Raw genomic sequence first — 16210 nt, 5'->3', positions numbered from 1 at the left:
GTCCTTGAAAAACTCATTTCAAAAGAAATTTCACGAGACACTCGTATTGTAATGCTCACCTTCACCTTTATTGTGACATACGTGCGTGGCACATAGTAGCTCATTAGCCCATACCCAATTTCTTATTTTAGGAGTTCAAGACCAAGCCCATTATGTAGCCCAAGCCCAGTTCCTTATTTAGGGGTTCAAGACCAGGCCCATTACCTAGCCAAGTTTAGCCGATCATAGCAGTAAATAGGCGAACATTTCCTTCACGCCTGATTAACAGAGCCGAGGCGAAGGAAACCCTAGAATTTGCAGCCACCGCTGGGTTCGAGGTTTGTTCTACTACTCTCCTTCCATTGATTTCATCTACCTACGAAATTTGGCGTAGCTTCAGTTTTCTGATTTCACTTTCTCGCTTCTGCTTTTTTATTCTGTGATATTTAGAAATGGCCAAGTCGAAGAATCACACAGCGCACAATCAGTCCCGAAAAGCCCATAGGAATGGCATCAAGAAGCCAAGGAAGCACCGCCACACTTCCACCAAAGGGGTACGAATTACATGAACGAAATCATTGTTTTTCTTTTTGGATCGATTATTTCATATAGAATGTTACTTCAAAATTGTTTGGCATTATTTGATTGTGTGTTGTCGACATGTGTTTAGATGGATCCCAAGTTTCTGAGAAACCAAAGGTACGCCAAGAAACACAACAACAAGGGTGGTGAAAGCGGTACTGAGGAAGAGTAAAATAGAACGCCGTTAATTTGAATTTTGAGTCTGCTTCGATTGAACATTTTTATGTCTTTCCCCTTTTTGTTCATTAGTCTAGTAATTTTGACTTGAATGTAACGAGTCCTGTTACGACTATCGGTTAACCTGTTCTGGAAGTTCAAATTTTTAGTGATTGATTGTGTTTTCACACTCATTTCTGCATTTTCTCTTCTTTCTTCTTCTTCTGGTTTCAATGGCTCGTAATGTTGTCAGTTCATTGCTTTTAAATTTGAAGCATTTGACCTATATAAATCTGACTTTTGAAGATCATTTCTAAAATTAGACACTTGTTTCTTTCAAATGACAAGCACACAAACCTATTATAGGCTGCACAAATTGATTTCTTTTTTTGGCTATTTGTCTACCCAATTCCTTCACACACTAGATAGAATCAGTCTATTGAATCTCGGGTTACTTGAATTTTGATGATTGATATTGTTTTTGAACTGTTGGCATCACATGTTCAATTAATTTTTTTGTTTATGTGTTGGCCTTTGTTCTACGAGGCGCACAAACCCTGAAAGATCTTCATGACAAGTAGCTATTTTTTCTTCTGATGATGACATTTAGGAATTAAATGCATTATGCATCATAAGATGCTTTTAAAGAGGTAGCTTAAATGTTTGTGACCTCGTGTTGTATTGGCTCTATATTAACCCTGATGAGTTTACTCTTTGAGATTTTGAGAATTCTATATTACATTTCTCCCATTCTAGACATTTTATCTCCTTTGGTTCTTAGGGGTTTTGTAGTTAAGTGGGTATGGAAGGACTGCAGCACTACTGTACCTTCGATAGGCACCTATTTGTGCAATTGTGGTCTATCTCACTGCTTCTTTAGTTGCCACCCCTTACACAATAGGAGCTGGGGCACCGATAGTGTCGTGTCGTGTCTTTCCCGTCTATTTCATTCATCACCCAATTAATTGTTTATTTGTTAGTACCTTATTTGGGAGTTTATAGAAACTATTGAGATTGTCTTGTATGAATAGTAGGTTTACATGTGGTAGGAAACTTCAACGATGGATGATTAAAAAAAATAAATACATATATTACATATAATTGTCATATATGTAAAAACTGAGTTTGGACTACTTAATGGGCCTTGGTGTTGATTCCCAAAATCAGAAACTGGGCTTGTGCTCCTCATGGGCTTTGTCTAGAACTCTTGAATGAGAAACTGGGCTTGGGCTACGTAATAGGCTTATCTAGAATTTCTACGTAAAAATTTGGGCATGGGCTAGAGCTTGAACTTCTAAATAATAAGACTGGGCTTGGGTTATGTAATGGGCTTAGTCTTTTTTCTCCAAAATAAATTCTGGGCTTGGGCCACGAAATGGGCTTGGTCTTGAAGTCCTAAATATGGGACTGGGCTTGGGCTACGTAATGGGCTGGGTCATGTATAAATAAAGAAGAAACTGGGCTTGGGCTACCCAATGGGCTGGGTCATGTATAAATAAAGAAGAAACTGGGCTTGGGCCATGTATAACGTAATAAGAAGCTGGGCTTGGGCTACGTAATGGGCTGGGTCATGTATAAATAAATAAGAAACTGGGCTTGGGCTACGTAATGGGCTGGGTCATGTATATCTAAATATGAAACTGGGCTTGGGCTACGTAATGGGCTTTGTCTAAAAGTTTGGAATAAGAAACTGGGCTTGGGCTTGTAAATGGACTTGGTTTTGAACTACTAAGATAAGAAACTGGGCTTGGGCTACGCAATTGGCTTATCTTCAACCCCTACATAAAATATTGGGCTTGGGCTTGAACTCCTAGATAACAACTGGGCTTGGGCTACGAATTGGGGTTGGTCTTGAACTTCTAAATATGGAACTGGGTTTAGGTTACGTAAATGGGCCTGGTCTAAACGCCTAAGTTGTTCGTAAGTTAGAATAAAGATAATGAAGATAATGCATTTTAGATGAGGAGGTTGGTTCAATCTAAAGTGAGCTGACCATTGAGCCGAGTAATTTGTGTAATAAGGCCGAATTCTCTTTTATTTTTATTAAAATTAAAATTAAAATTAAAATTAAAATTAACCATTTTGTCAAGTGACGTCTTCAGATCTCCATTTTTTTTCCTTTGAATCTCCGTTCGTCTTCATTCCACTCTCTGGGTCTCTTAACCATTCTCCGGTTACTTTTCCGGCTCGATTTCTCACTGATTAGCAATCGGCGACTATGTTCCTCGTCGATTGGTTCTACGGCGTCTTAGCATCGCTCGGCCTCTGGCAAAAAGAGGCCAAAATTCTCTTCCTCGGCCTCGATAATGCCGGAAAAACCACTCTCCTTCACATGTTGAAGGACGAGGTGAGTTTCATCTCTTCATCTTGACTGTAATTCAGTTTTGGTATTCAATTTTTGGATTTCTTATGGAAATATTGAATTGTCGCGTAGAGATTAGTGCAACACCAGCCGACTCAACACCCTACCTCAGAAGAGCTGAGTATTGGGAAAATCAAATTCAAGGCTTTTGATCTTGGAGGCCACCAGATTGCTCGTCGAGTCTGGAAAGATTATTATGCTAAGGTAATGCTTTATTCACTTCTTGCGTCAATTTCTGATTGCGTTTTGTCTCTGTAACCATGAATTGGCTCCATAGTTGTCTTTGTCCTGAAATTGTTCATACTTCGATCGATCTTTTCAATTAGATTTAGATGCCATCCTATTCGCTTTGATTCGTCTCCACTCAATTAGATTTTCCTCAACGACGGCTATTATTATTAATCTTCCGCTTTGAATTGATCACTGATTGGACCTATGGTATAGGCTTTCTTTATCACTGATTTGATGGTTGTTAGAGTTTCTTCTTTTCAAGCCCCACCAGATGCCTTTGCTGTGCATCATTGTAGGATTAGACGTTAGTTTCAATCTCCTTCAGCAGTAGTTGACTTTTTCAGCTGAAACTTCCTGTAGAAGGAACCTCCTTTCGTTCTGAATCTGGATGTAATGATTCTTACGACCTGAAGTTACATGAAAATAAAAGGCTGTTAGATTCTATGGAAATTTCTTGTCTAAATCTATTCAGATCCTGCTCTAAATTGCTACCTTCTCAATCAAAAATTCATTGACATGGCTGCAAATTGTGCATTTCGATCCATGCTGTCATGATCCATCAAATCTTTTAATAATTCAAAGCAAATCTTTGACTGTTCAAAGTTGTTGAACCCCTTTCAGATTTCCCTGGTGATGAAAGCCTGAAGTCATTTCAACATCTGATCTTGTTCAATTTCGTGATATTTCCTTCTTACTCGGTTCTTATAATATTCTGTTGTAACTATTGGAAGTTGAATAGCATTTGTAATCCTGAGATTGTCATGTTTATGGCTTCTGAATTCCATTATGTGAGAATGCCTACAGAAAATAACATGTTGCATATTTCCATGATTAGGTGGATGCAGTAGTTTACCTGGTCGATGCCTATGACAAAGAGCGGTTTACCGAATCGAAGAAGGAGCTTGATGCCCTCCTTTCGGACGAAGCGCTGGCTGATGTTCCATTCCTTGTGCTCGGAAACAAGATTGACATCCCCTATGCAGCTTCTGAGGACGAGCTAAGATTTCACCTGGGTTTGAGCAATTTCACGACTGGCAAGGGAAAGGTTATTCTTACCCAGACTAACGTTAGACCGCTCGAGGTATTTATGTGTAGCATTGTCCGCAAGATGGGTTATGGCGACGGATTCAAATGGCTCTCTCAATATATCAAGTAGTACCAACATCGGGTAATTAGCATCCATTATTCCATATAGGTCATCATCCCTGCCTGACTGAACGTAGTTTGAGGGAGAAAAATATTCGGGAACTCGAGAATTGTTCCGTTGGAACTAGGTTTCGTTGTCACGATTTTCTCTGATTATTGTTTTTGACTTGATTAGTGACGACATTATTGTTGCTTTAAACTCAAAATAAAGTTCATAGATCATTCACTTCTATAGAATTAAATTGAAGTTTGAATTACAATTTCTACAAATTCTGTGGACAATAGAACGCCCACCAAATTCTTTCAAACAGTTCAGAATGGTCAAAAGTAAGAATCAAACTTGTCCATAATATACATTCAACATTTACAGGCTACAAAGTAATACATACACAGGGAACTTTCAATTGGAATCCTTTTAACTCGCCCCTGCTGCATCGAAAGCTTTAACTTCGTCGTTCATCCGACAATACTCTTTTGACCTTTCTTCGAAACCTAAGGGGCTGTGAATGAAATCTTGTTTGACTGAACTATTCAAATACTTACAAGTACAAGCAAGATAAGCATCTGGTACCAATAACATCTGCTTTGGCAGTAAGGGCTTCATCTTCCTTCCCCAACCTAAGAAGTTCATTGGCCACTAAACTCGTTGCCACAGTAAAGAGCCAAACTCAAAAGCGCCCATCTTTGACTATCAAGTATTGGTACCAGATGTTCCTCGTGTTGGCCTAAGCTAAGGAAACTACTGACTTCAACCATTTATAATGTAGACTGTTAATCACTACCACAATCATACAAATCTTCACAAACTTGTGCTTTCAGCTACTCAAATTCATATCAGGATGTGAAAGTTCTTCATATTCCAGCTGCAATACCTCAAAAAGATGACACGATCAAAATTATGCACTAGTTAAAACTTACACACGAAACTTCAATGGAAGGCTTTTAACTCACCGCTGCTTCATCGTNTTATGCACTAGTTAAAACTTACACAGGAAACTTCAATGGAAGGCTTTTAACTCACCGCTGCTTCATCGTAGGTTAACTTCATCCTTCGATACTCCTCTTGAGCTTTCTTTGATCGAAACAGAGCCTGAACCCGTACAACAGCTTTCTCTACTCGCTCTTCTGCTTGTTTTTGGGACACGTGGTAGAAGTCCTCTTCTACGCCAATTTCCTGCTTTTCTGTCACTTCAGCAGGTGCAACTTGAAGCCCACGAAAACCTTTTCTCTTAAGACGCCAGCGCAGTATGGCTTTATCGATTACGCCTACCGACCATAAAATCTTGCGATACTGCCTCCGCATTTGGAAGCCTCTAAATGCAGCCTAGGAGGAATGAAACAAATAGGCAGTCATCTTCCTGAACTGTTCATTTTTAACAGAACAACTCTAGTATGCATGTCAGTTTATAATAGTTCCATGAAATTTATGATCCCTTTGCAAAAATCAACAGGTTCAGATAAATCACGCTGAACAATGGTAACCGCGAGAGGATCAGTTCATAATTATTGTATGAAATAACACTCAGTTAAACCAACACTAAAAATAACCCCTTCAAATCCCATCAGGCAGAAACGATAAACTTGGCAAATCTTATTTATTATATAGGTCACGGCTTAGTTGGATTTAGTTGTGTAAACAATACCGTTATAAAGAGGAGACATTTCAAGACTTAACGATGACTGACGCCTATCTCTTTCATCAATTGAAGGTAATGCCAAGAGCTGAGGGTATATACTTACTTGAATCCTAATAGCATGACGACGCATATTAAGGAACTCTTTGCGGATCTTCCAAGTGCGGAATCTGTATTGAATACGAGCTGCAGCTGCCATTCTTTTTCGTGACTCAAAGTTGCGGTAAGCATGTTGAATCTTCATGGCTGCAACAATACCACGTGCTTCATCTTCAGGGGTGGAGAATTCAATTGCTTGAGTCCTTTGCTTTAAAGAATTCTCACGGAATGCAGTTTGTATGCGCGCTGCTGCATCAGCAGCTGTTCGGTAAGCTGCCAATGTCTCTTTCATATACATCTGCTCCTCACTGATGCTATCCGAGTTAGTGACGTTGGTTATTGTACTAGTTTCCAATGAACCACGAACATTTCCAGCCAAGCTCATATCATTAAAATGTGACACCAAAGCCTTTTCAGAAAGATAAGCAGCTAAGCCATCATAACCATTCATAGATGCAAGATCTGCAGCTATGTATCCCAGAGGGTTCTTTGATGAGGGATCGGTGACCAAGTTTGGTTTTGCCCCAACTGACAAAAGAACAGCTACCATTTTCTCCCTATACAAGAAGATTTTTGTGGTCAAATAGTGAGAAGTACTGTCCAGTAAAGTAAACTTCAAAACTAAACACTGAGAATTTCCAATACGCCAGTACAACGTCAACCTCTCTGCCTGGTTCAAGGNTGAGAAGTACTGTCCAGTAAAGTAAACTTTAAAACTAAACACTGAGAATTTCCAATACGCCAGTACAACGTCAACCTCTCTGCCTGGTTCAAGGTGTTGTAAAATAACTACAATTGAGATAAATTATGATTAAAGATAAATATGTGCATATGCATGAAAGGTTTGGCTTAGGTATTTTGAAAATTTTGAATCAGTGAGAAGCATGTCAACCTGGTAATAGGGAAGTTGTGTATTTAAATTTATGACTTTCAATAGAGATAAAACCATGTCAAAGAATTAAATCAGACACAGATATAGACTAAGGAGTACTAAAAAAAGCTAAGGTATGAAGAAGTTAAAAATAATAAGTACTAGTTTCGAAAGGTNGCTTTTTTTAGGGTATGAAGAAGTTAAAAATAATAAGTACTAGTTTCGAAAGGTTGGCAAAAATCCCGTTGATAACCCTCCAGCGTTCCCATTTCCAGGATAGCATAAAAACAGAAGCAAAACAATCATGTTAGGAATAACGACCCTCCAAGAATATCTAATACCCACAAGAATTTGATGCAAACCACAAACAATCAAGGATATTTAACGAATTCTTATTTGACGAATAATATGTACCTTCCATAATAAGCTGCCCAGTGAAGAGCTGNGACGAATAATATGTACCTTCCATAATAAGCTGCCCAGTGAAGAGCTGTCCATCCGAATTTATCTCGAAAATTTATTGATAAACCAGACCAGGAAAATAGATGTATAGCCCAGGTATATCCCAATATGGCACACAAATGGATTACTCCTTGACCTTTTATATCGAAATCAGTGCTTTTCTTTGAGCCTTCAGCAACTCTTTCTATCAGCCATTCCCTTAACCTACTTTTCAAAATGATCTCAAGAACACCGTCTCTTGCTTGAGGAAATGGAGTGTTGTTTTCTTTTATTGAGTTTAACAAATAAATCCAACTGTCAGAAATGTCAGAAGTTTTGACAGCAAATTTCCTGGCCTCGTTTAGGGAAGTGGATGACAATTTAGTCGACATGATGCTCAGGCTTCTGGATGTAGAAAACAACAGATGAGCAAGCCGCATCTGAACTTGAAACTCCTCCCACTTTTGGATCTGTTCTGAAGCAACTACAGGCTCTCGTAAAAGTGGTGCACGATACTCAAAATTCAGAACTTGACTGATAGGTTTATGACCATCTAAGCTCACGAATAAATTTACAAGTCCAGTTGAATGTGGTTGTACCACACATCGGTAAACTCCAGGTTGAATTAAACCAGCATTAACACTGGCATTACCACACACGACCAATATATTGGAGTTTGCCAGATGTAAGTACTCATTGTGAAAATATCCCGTGATTAGAATCTGCAATAAGTAAAAAGAATGCCATTAGTATATTTGCAAGCTGTAGGCGGATTAGCAGAAAGATGGTGTATTACACCTTTTTGACTGTAATGCACCCAATGAAAACTTGTGAAATCAACAAGCGTAGAAATAAACAACCCAAACTATTCTTGGACCTCCATTTCAATCTTCAAATGAAAAGATCATATTTGAAGCTTTTTAAAGCTCATGCAATGAATAGGTAAGGGTCAGCCATATAATTAAAATGAATTACCATTCAAAACATTTTCTCTTACACGTTTATAATGAGTTTGTCAGCCACGTTCAGAATATTGATTGTGGAAGGAATAGCTACCCGAAATGAAACTGAAGGACAATATTCAAGTTTTTGAAAGTTGAAATTCGCAGCAAACATGTTCCCATCTTAAAATTCAAAAGCTCATGGTACCAAATTAGTATTAAATGTTGTCTAAATATTCAAAAGGATAAATGGGACATTGTTGAACCAACCTAGCCTACACTCAAACTAAGTGGATTCGGATGTAATATTGCATGTGCCAAATTAATTACTGAAAAAATGCCCCCACTGTTTAGGAAACAAGAAACGAACATAAAAAAAATTCCTTGAGTAAATTGCTTGACGAGAAATATAGCTCACAGATCAAAAAAAAACCCAAGGTCCGTTCAATAAATTCACTTGGTCTGCTTCTACGACTAAAAAAGAAAGTTTACTTCAACTACTACAAAAAATTAATGGGACTAATTAGGAGTGGCTACACAAAATAGGTCAATTATAGACTTCCTTTTTACAAGAGAAACGTAGATATAAATTAATCAATCAAGGACAAAAAAGAGTTGTGTGTCAAGAATTGGTCATGTTGTAACTACAGTAATGTTGAATTCAATCACCAACACAAATTACAATCTTAAAAAGGTAAAGTGGATCTTTTGTTCCTAGATGCAGCAAATACTATATCCTTCCATTATCAACCCTGGATTCTACAAATAAACTTAAAACTTCGATTCTTCCCCTCCAAAACATTGATTAACAAAATAGGTCTACATGTTAAATAGTTTATTTACTGGCAAAGATTGAAATAGACTTTTACATACGATTTAGAGATTAAATTCTGTTTAAAAGTTTACCAACCAAAATAAAGTAAGCATTAAAATTTATGGACCAAAACAGGAATTAAGCCTAATAATAATAATAAAGTGACATAAAGGGAATGCTTTACGTGCCTGCACAACAAGAAATACCGCAAAGCCTAAGAAACACCCATATTATGACGGTGATAAAATGTCAGAAAGTATAGGAAATGTGAAAATTTTGGTACTAGTAGAAGAAAGGACCTTGGTTTTTTCTGTTGAAAAGGCCCACGCAGGTGAGATATCGGTTATGTTAAAAATTTGCTCCATAACAGAAGATTGACAGTGATTTAATGTTGGATCAGTAAAAGAATTGTGAATGGATGAAATGGATGGCTCAATAATGGCAGGATCAATGACTGTATCAGGAGACTCAGTGATGACTTCATTTATCCATCGTCCAAAGCTGTCCTGGCTTTGCAGCAATCCATCATCTAACAAATTGTCCAATGAAGTAATTGGAATGGATTCCTTACTCTGCACATTTAAATTTGTTTGACCACTCGTTAGTGGCATATAGGCACTCCCAATTGACTCAACTGGATTATTAAACAAAGGCGTGTTCCCCAATAAATTGTTGGCCACCTGCAAAGATGGATTGTAAGAGTCCATAAATAAGGCAACAACTACGAGAGAGGAAAATTTAGCACCTTTATTAAATTATGTAGAAAAAAGAAGTTGAATATAAGCAGAAAATTGTTTAATGAACAATGTTGTCAAGTAATGCAGCAAAACGAAGTTAACCATTATTAGTTATCAGCTTTGCCTATCACTTAAAAATAAGGGAAGAGAAAAGTGAACAAATAGAGTAAAAAAAAAAGGTGGAAGACAAGGGAACAACAGTAATCAAAATTCAATAGCAAATTATTCTACTCACATTTGTTGGGACTTGGCTCCGTTGGTCAAAGTATGAAAATCTGTCTGGTGAATGAGAAGACAAGAGTTAATTGGATCAACAATCTAGCCATTTGTGATCTAATTAAGCAGTTGTTTTTGCTTCATTCAGAAATTTTTTCTTTGTTACCTCCTTTAGGCATGGAAGGTTTGAAAGGCTCATCTGTCACAAGAAGTTCATCCCACTCAAGCGTGTTGATCTCATGAAGCCGTTGTTCATGATTCATGGCTGTTGTAGTGTCTCTGGGCTCTGTTCATTATACATGTAGTAAAATAAAAGAAAACTTTACATCTGGTTTGAAAGGACAAGCAAACCAAAATAATTTCAAAATATCTTCACCAAAGGTATTTCTGTTACTTGTACTCTAAAGCACATGCTTGATAATCAAACACTTCGTTATTTGGTTCTAATATTTCAGAAGTGATTTCATCTCGTTAAAAGATTTTTTTTTTTTTTTTTTTTTTTTTTTTTTTTTTTTTTTTTTTNTTCTATAATTGAAAATCTAAACTAAAACCGATCAATATAAGAAAGAATAAAATAAGGAGCAAGACAGTGTGTGCATAGAGGGATTAGTTTGGGAGGGCATGTGAGAAGAAAGAGAGTGCAAAGAGGAACTAAATGTGAAGTGAGACATTATATAGAATATGTGTTAGAAAAAAAAAAAACTAATGAAAAAAGGACAGGGAGAATGTTTCTGGGAAAGCAGTGAGAAAATGTGTGTAAACGAGAGCTAGTAAGAGCAACGGAGTGGAGAGGAGTTAGTAAAAGAAAGTGGGTAGAGAGTAATTAAATGAAGTGTTTGTGAGAGAATGCAATGAAGCTTCAAGCCNCAGAGTACTTAAATGAAGTGTTTGTGAGAGAATGCAATGAAGCTTCAAGCCAAAAGCACCTGATAAAGTCCCTATCAATTGCTTCTTTGAAAAGAAATTCTAGGTGTTTTTTACTTTTTTGAAAAATATTTCTAAACTGTAGTTAAAAGACAAGTAGAAAATGCCTTCGACCATCAATCATTTAGAAATTTAAACAAGGTTAAAAAAACTCCCAAATAAACAGTAAACACAGCAGAAACTTGCAAATATAAAGTACATGATCACTCAAACAGAGTCCAAATGAAAAAACATTAGAAAAATAATGACCATACAAACGACAAAATAAAAAATAAAATTTGACACGTTCAGTCAGAATTACCTGAACGTTCATTTTCGTCAACGGAATAACCATGATTATCCCTAGAATCAAGTTCTTCCGATAAAAGGCAAGGAGTTGATGGATCAGAGACAGAACCAGAATTTGAATTCATAGACATGGATGGAGAGCTCTGCAACTAGCATTGATAGGAAGTTAGTAGATGGAATTATTTTTAATACAGAAGACTAATTGAAAGAAGTTGTTCATAAAGTGTTCAAATGCATGCTATCGAATCATGTGCATAATGTTAGGAAGTTTAATCCATCCATGCCACGAAGTAACATAGAGTTGATACCTTTGAAAACAGTGTTTATCTGACATACTAATTTTTTCCCATCAAATAGTGACATGATCATTGCCTTTTCCATTCCAGCATAAATTTATGCATATCAGAAGAAAGAGATCCACTTGTCACTTCAATCACTATATAGCACTCGAGTCTAAGCAGGGCCTTGATTTTCGAGAATTAAGTCAGATGAGTAATAAAATTAGTAAAGGCATTTAGAGAAACTTAAAGGCAATAATCATCAAGAAAGTTGCTGTCTTAAAACATTTAAAGATTAGTGGCAAACATATACATTCTTTGGTTGAATATGCTAAATAAATGTTCAATTAAATCATCTATTTCAACACAAATAGGTAGTTATCTAGTTTTTTAATGGAGCCAAAATCAGCAAACCTTAAAGGGAAGTAACAGTTCAAACGATAAAAGCTCATCTCATGACCAATATGTTTCAATACCTGCAGATGCATTGGGCTGAAATTGACCTCTTGTGTTTCACGGTAATGAACAAGGACAATGTGTTCAAGAGTCCTGAACAAAAAGGATAAGCATGTCATAAATTATGCAAATATGACATAATATGCTGCCACTATCTGATTTTATTTTTCTTTGTTCATGACAAGAAGGGGATAGACCATCGAAAGCAACAAATATACGAATGTATGTTCAACCATAACATACTTATCAAGGAGCCAATAACACCGACGAACAAAGGTTGTGTTATCTAGGCCATGGGCATAGTATACATGTATCCTTTCTACATTACCAACCTGCCAAGAAAAAGAAAGAATTATCAAAATGAAATTTTTTTTTTTTTTTTTTTTGGTGATTAATAGTCTGCAATTACAATAAATCTAAACACAATGAATAATTGACATTGACCACATTATCAGCTGATGACTAAAATTCAATTAATGTTATTGAACCATGAAACACCAAGCCCACCGCTAGCAGATATTGTCTGCTTTGGTCCGTTACGTATCACCATCAACCTCACGATTTTAAAACGTGTCTCGAGGTTTCCACACCCTTGTAAGGAATATTTTGTTCACCTCTCCAACCGATGTGGAACCTCACAAACCACCAATAGTTCAAAAGAAAAGGCTGGTTGTAATAAATTGAATCATAAAATATGCTCTCCAACAGCTTCCATTACATGTGGATTCATATATTAATTTGATTAATGAGGGATAGTTAGTAGACAAGATATACGAAATGAAGTTGAGTCCGAGAAACTTGAAACGATCTATGAAAGAATATTGTAAGGATTTGAATTTATATTTTCTTACTCTAGTAGAAATACTAGACTCAAATGTCTATGCTGATAAAATATGTCAATTTAACTCTTCAACATATTCTGAACATACAGATTATACAGCTATATTTTGAATTAGCTTTGGAGAATTTAGGTAGAAACAATAGAAACTACTACAAATTTCTAAAGAAAAAAGGCATACAAATTATATTCTACCATAACACACGGACCCATAAAACGTCTATTGAGTAGCAATGCTACAGCAAAAGGAAAATTGGTATATAACCACCGACAACCCAGAAACCACTTCCACACGTCTAGCCAAAATCTTTTACAACATCCAAAAGCATCAAGCTTTGTAAGCATTGGTCACTCCAAAACTTTAAGGGCATCAAACTAGTATATATCACCCATAGATAAATTCCAATGGTGATTATGGAACTAATTGATGGACTTCAACGTGAAATAGTCATAAAAAACACAGCCTACTTTCTCACTAACCACCACTAAGCCTAGGGCAACATATTTTTAATAGATTTCTAACTATTCTTTCGAGTGATATTTCCTCGTTTAAACATCTCAGAGGGGAAGATTGAATTAACCACATGCCAAAAATACAACCATCTGAGTCAGAAAAATGTATACATAAAGAATGAAAACAGATCTTAGGTCTCGGTAAAAAAGGATACACTCACTTTTAGGTGTTCGTGTGCTTCTTTTATGGTCTTCCCGTCCTTTTTTTTCTTCCAATTATGTCCATCTTTGCGGAAATTCCTAAGCATCTTGCGGTTAAATAGTACAATGGTTCCACCTGTTGTGCATTTCCAATATTAGAATTTCCAAGCCATCACTGTCTATACTCGTTTTCTATGTTACTCAATGTGGAAAGATAAATGTGATAGTCATGCAAAATGCAAAGAAGACTTGTCATTGTATATGATATAAGTTGCATCAGAAGTCAAATAGTGTTGGGAAGAAGCACAAAGCAGAAACTCGTAAAATTACTTGTAGGCAAGTTCACTGGCTTGACGTGGATGACAAAATATTTGTAGTTACATAGAATTGCATGAATTTCATTTGGGCGAAGCCATCTTCCACTTGCTTCCTCCCTGATGTTTGTAACATCCAATTCTGTACAGAAGAGCAAACGAAAATGAAATAGTAAACTCGCGTTTTGAAAAGCAGATAACATACACAAAACGTTAACCACTAAAGATAATTAGTGTGGCAAGAACAATGAGTTATACATTAATTTGTCAATAAAACTTCAAGTCCCTCCCAACAAAGGTTCTTTGGATCCCCTTGTTGTTGGGAGGTGATGATTTGGCCAACGGCGAACGGCCATCGTTAACTTCTCTATACTCCAAGGCATCTTTAAGCTAAAATGAGAGTTTTTCCTTGCCTCAAAACAATTTAAAAGTTTTTCCAATGATTTTTCTTTTATTGTGAACCCCTAGCGAAGTATCAGAACTCAGAAATCAAAACTTCCATGTTTTTCAGCTTTGACTTCAGAAATTTCAAATGCTTCCTTGTATTGTAGCAACTAAATACAGACTTGCCCATTTCCACTGAACTCCAGCATGACGAAAATTTTAAGCCAAACTCGAAACAATCAATCGTCGAATACCAATTACATAAACAGTAGCATGAGGCCATAGGGCATGACAATTAGCAGTAAAAAGTCCTCCTAATCATAGCCTAGCTGTTAACCACAAGTTCCAGGAAACACTGTCACAGTTCAACAGCGAAAAAGCCCGAGATCTCCGTATTGACATCCATCTAAAAGTACTACCTTATCTGAACTTGAAAACATGCTATGATCATGACAGTACCTTGTAATGTATGGAAGCCATGAATCTCCGAGCCAACAAGGCTTCCTTGAACGTCGGCTTTCATGGCGAGAGACATCGATGGTTCCTATCAGAAGCTGAAACTCACCAAAAAATACATCGAATTTTCAGAAAGAATCTGCGAGAAGACAAATACTGAACAAAAGGAAACGAAGTAGCAGAAGCAAACGTAAGCGATGATGGTCGATTACCTGATTAAGTACAGAATTCGATTTGGGACCGAACTAGAGGGAAATTTTAGCAGCTCAATTATAGTCTTCGTTTATACTCCTCTCTCTCTCTCTCTCTCTCTCTCTCTCTCTCTCTCTTTCAATTTTTCTCTGTACTGACACTTCGCGAGCGACTCTGGCTGCCGTCTTCCCGGGACGGGGCCACGGGCTGGCGTGGCGGGGCCTTGTTTCCGTTGAAGGCCTAGATATTTTTTCTTTTCTTCTTTTTTTTTTTAATTAAAACCTTTTTATTAGGAGAGGTTAACTTTTTAATATTAAATTAATCCACATTATTGAGCTCAAAACAAAATAATAATAAAATAAAATTGCAGTAGAGTAGTTCAACTTTTAGACCGGTGGTTATTTCATTTCTAAAATTTTAAAAAATATTTTAATATTTAAAATTCTGTCTATTTTATTTTTTAAGTTTACAAATTTATCATCTTTAAATATTCCAGTATTCCAGTGTTTTAAAAAAATCTATTAATTATTAAGTGCCTAATAAATGAGCCAAATTCTCTAAAACCAGTACAGTAATATTTGGGCCAAGTCCATTGGTCTTCGTTCTTTATGGGCCGTGATGGACATAAAATGGGCCAAGACTTACTTACCTGGGCCTTGCTATACAAGCCTTTAACTCCAAATCAATTTAAATAAATAATTACAACAAGCACCGTTGGTATTATATTATAGCAATTTAAATAATAATAATAATAAGTAAATAAATAAATAAATAAACTAGCTACAAGCAAAGCATGTTTTTTGTTGGAGTGAGACCACGTGGGTGCTGACTTATTTGATGTTTTTCAGGTAAGTTTTAGTGCTTTTTTAGGTAAGTTGGGACATCTTTTGGTGTCTTTTGTTATTGTATTTTTATGATTGGGTTTGGATGTTATTCTTCCTTTGTTTCGGTTATTTTGGATATTTGGTTTAATATTCTATTTTCGAATATTATACTAATTTTGATTTTAAATTCAACTCAATTCTAATCAACATAAGTAAATATATATCTTCGACTAAAATGTTATGGGTTTGATCTTTGTGTCGTCGTATATTATTAAATAATAATAATAATTTTAAATTTAAAAAAAAAATATTTATTAGTGGGATTACTTGTTTTAAGGGATATCTAATTCCTTTTGACATGACTCGATGACTCGAAGCTTGGCTAAAAAATAT

General features: G+C 36.3%; 3 protein-coding genes and 1 long non-coding RNA gene across 7 annotated transcripts; 3 read left to right on the top strand and 1 right to left on the bottom strand.

The window, feature by feature from the left end:
- Nucleotides 1–223: 223 nt before the first annotated feature.
- On the top strand, nucleotides 224–915 carry LOC111778462 (60S ribosomal protein L29-1-like). The gene is made up of 3 exons (XM_023658300.1): nucleotides 224–317; nucleotides 430–533; nucleotides 650–915. The coding sequence occupies exons 2-3, from the start codon at nucleotides 432–434 to the stop codon at nucleotides 731–733; spliced, it is 186 nt and encodes a 61-aa protein (XP_023514068.1). The 5' UTR covers nucleotides 224–317; nucleotides 430–431; the 3' UTR covers nucleotides 734–915.
- A 1876-nt stretch (nucleotides 916–2791) lies between these two features.
- Nucleotides 2792–4693, top strand: LOC111778460 (GTP-binding protein SAR1A-like). The gene is made up of 3 exons (XM_023658299.1): nucleotides 2792–3064; nucleotides 3152–3283; nucleotides 4146–4693. Exons 1-3 carry the CDS (start codon nucleotides 2936–2938, stop codon nucleotides 4464–4466), a joined length of 582 nt encoding a protein of 193 aa, XP_023514067.1. The 5' UTR covers nucleotides 2792–2935; the 3' UTR covers nucleotides 4467–4693.
- On the bottom strand, nucleotides 4684–15219 carry LOC111778459 (calmodulin-binding transcription activator 5). Of its 4 annotated transcripts, none has more exons than XM_023658296.1 (14): nucleotides 15014–15219; nucleotides 14805–14899; nucleotides 13978–14103; nucleotides 13668–13783; nucleotides 12399–12487; nucleotides 12176–12248; nucleotides 11435–11570; nucleotides 10376–10495; nucleotides 10229–10272; nucleotides 9556–9828; nucleotides 7523–8223; nucleotides 6197–6746; nucleotides 5478–5780; nucleotides 4684–5319 (listed from the first exon to the last, which is right to left on the bottom strand). In XM_023658296.1, the coding sequence occupies exons 2-14, from the start codon at nucleotides 14878–14880 to the stop codon at nucleotides 5272–5274; spliced, it is 2655 nt and encodes an 884-aa protein (XP_023514064.1). In that variant the 5' UTR covers nucleotides 14881–14899; nucleotides 15014–15219; the 3' UTR covers nucleotides 4684–5271. The 4 variants fall into 4 exon arrangements, with proteins under 4 accessions (XP_023514064.1, XP_023514063.1, XP_023514062.1 ...); XM_023658295.1 differs by having other exon boundaries at nucleotides 9556–9936; nucleotides 11435–11564; XM_023658294.1 differs by having other exon boundaries at nucleotides 9556–9936; nucleotides 15014–15218.
- LOC111778461 lies at nucleotides 6745–7468 on the top strand. Its single transcript, XR_002812552.1, has 3 exons — nucleotides 6745–6775; nucleotides 6870–7234; nucleotides 7290–7468. It is a non-coding gene; the product is annotated as an uncharacterized LOC111778461 (long non-coding RNA).
- Nucleotides 15220–16210: the final 991 nt, after the last annotated feature.

Source organism: Cucurbita pepo, chromosome LG17 (genome assembly GCF_002806865.2).
Source record: "Cucurbita pepo subsp. pepo cultivar mu-cu-16 chromosome LG17, ASM280686v2, whole genome shotgun sequence".
Taxonomy (NCBI): Eukaryota; Viridiplantae; Streptophyta; class Magnoliopsida; order Cucurbitales; family Cucurbitaceae; genus Cucurbita; species Cucurbita pepo.
This window is presented reverse-complemented; position numbering and strand designations above follow the sequence as displayed.

Bases quoted from the DNA above. Each gene is read 5' to 3' on its own strand.
- LOC111778460 (XM_023658299.1), top strand. From the start codon at position 2,936: ATGTTCCTCGTCGATTGGTTCTACGGCGTCTTAGCATCGCTCGGCCTC. The intron at 3,065-3,151 runs GTGAGTTTCATC...ATTGTCGCGTAG, and splicing joins TTCACATGTTGAAGGACGAG to AGATTAGTGCAACACCAGCC. The intron at 3,284-4,145 runs GTAATGCTTTAT...TTCCATGATTAG, and splicing joins GGAAAGATTATTATGCTAAG to GTGGATGCAGTAGTTTACCT.
- LOC111778459 (XM_023658294.1), bottom strand. From the start codon at position 14,880: ATGTCTCTCGCCATGAAAGCCGACGTTCAAGGAAGCCTTGTTGGCTCG. The intron at 9,937-10,228 runs GTGAGTAGAATA...CCATCTTTGCAG, and splicing joins GGAGCCAAGTCCCAACAAAT to GTGGCCAACAATTTATTGGG. The intron at 5,781-6,196 runs GTAAGTATATAC...CATTCCTCCTAG, and splicing joins GTCATGCTATTAGGATTCAA to GCTGCATTTAGAGGCTTCCA.
- LOC111778462 (XM_023658300.1), top strand. From the start codon at position 432: ATGGCCAAGTCGAAGAATCACACAGCGCACAATCAGTCCCGAAAAGCC. The intron at 534-649 runs GTACGAATTACA...ACATGTGTTTAG, and splicing joins GCCACACTTCCACCAAAGGG to ATGGATCCCAAGTTTCTGAG.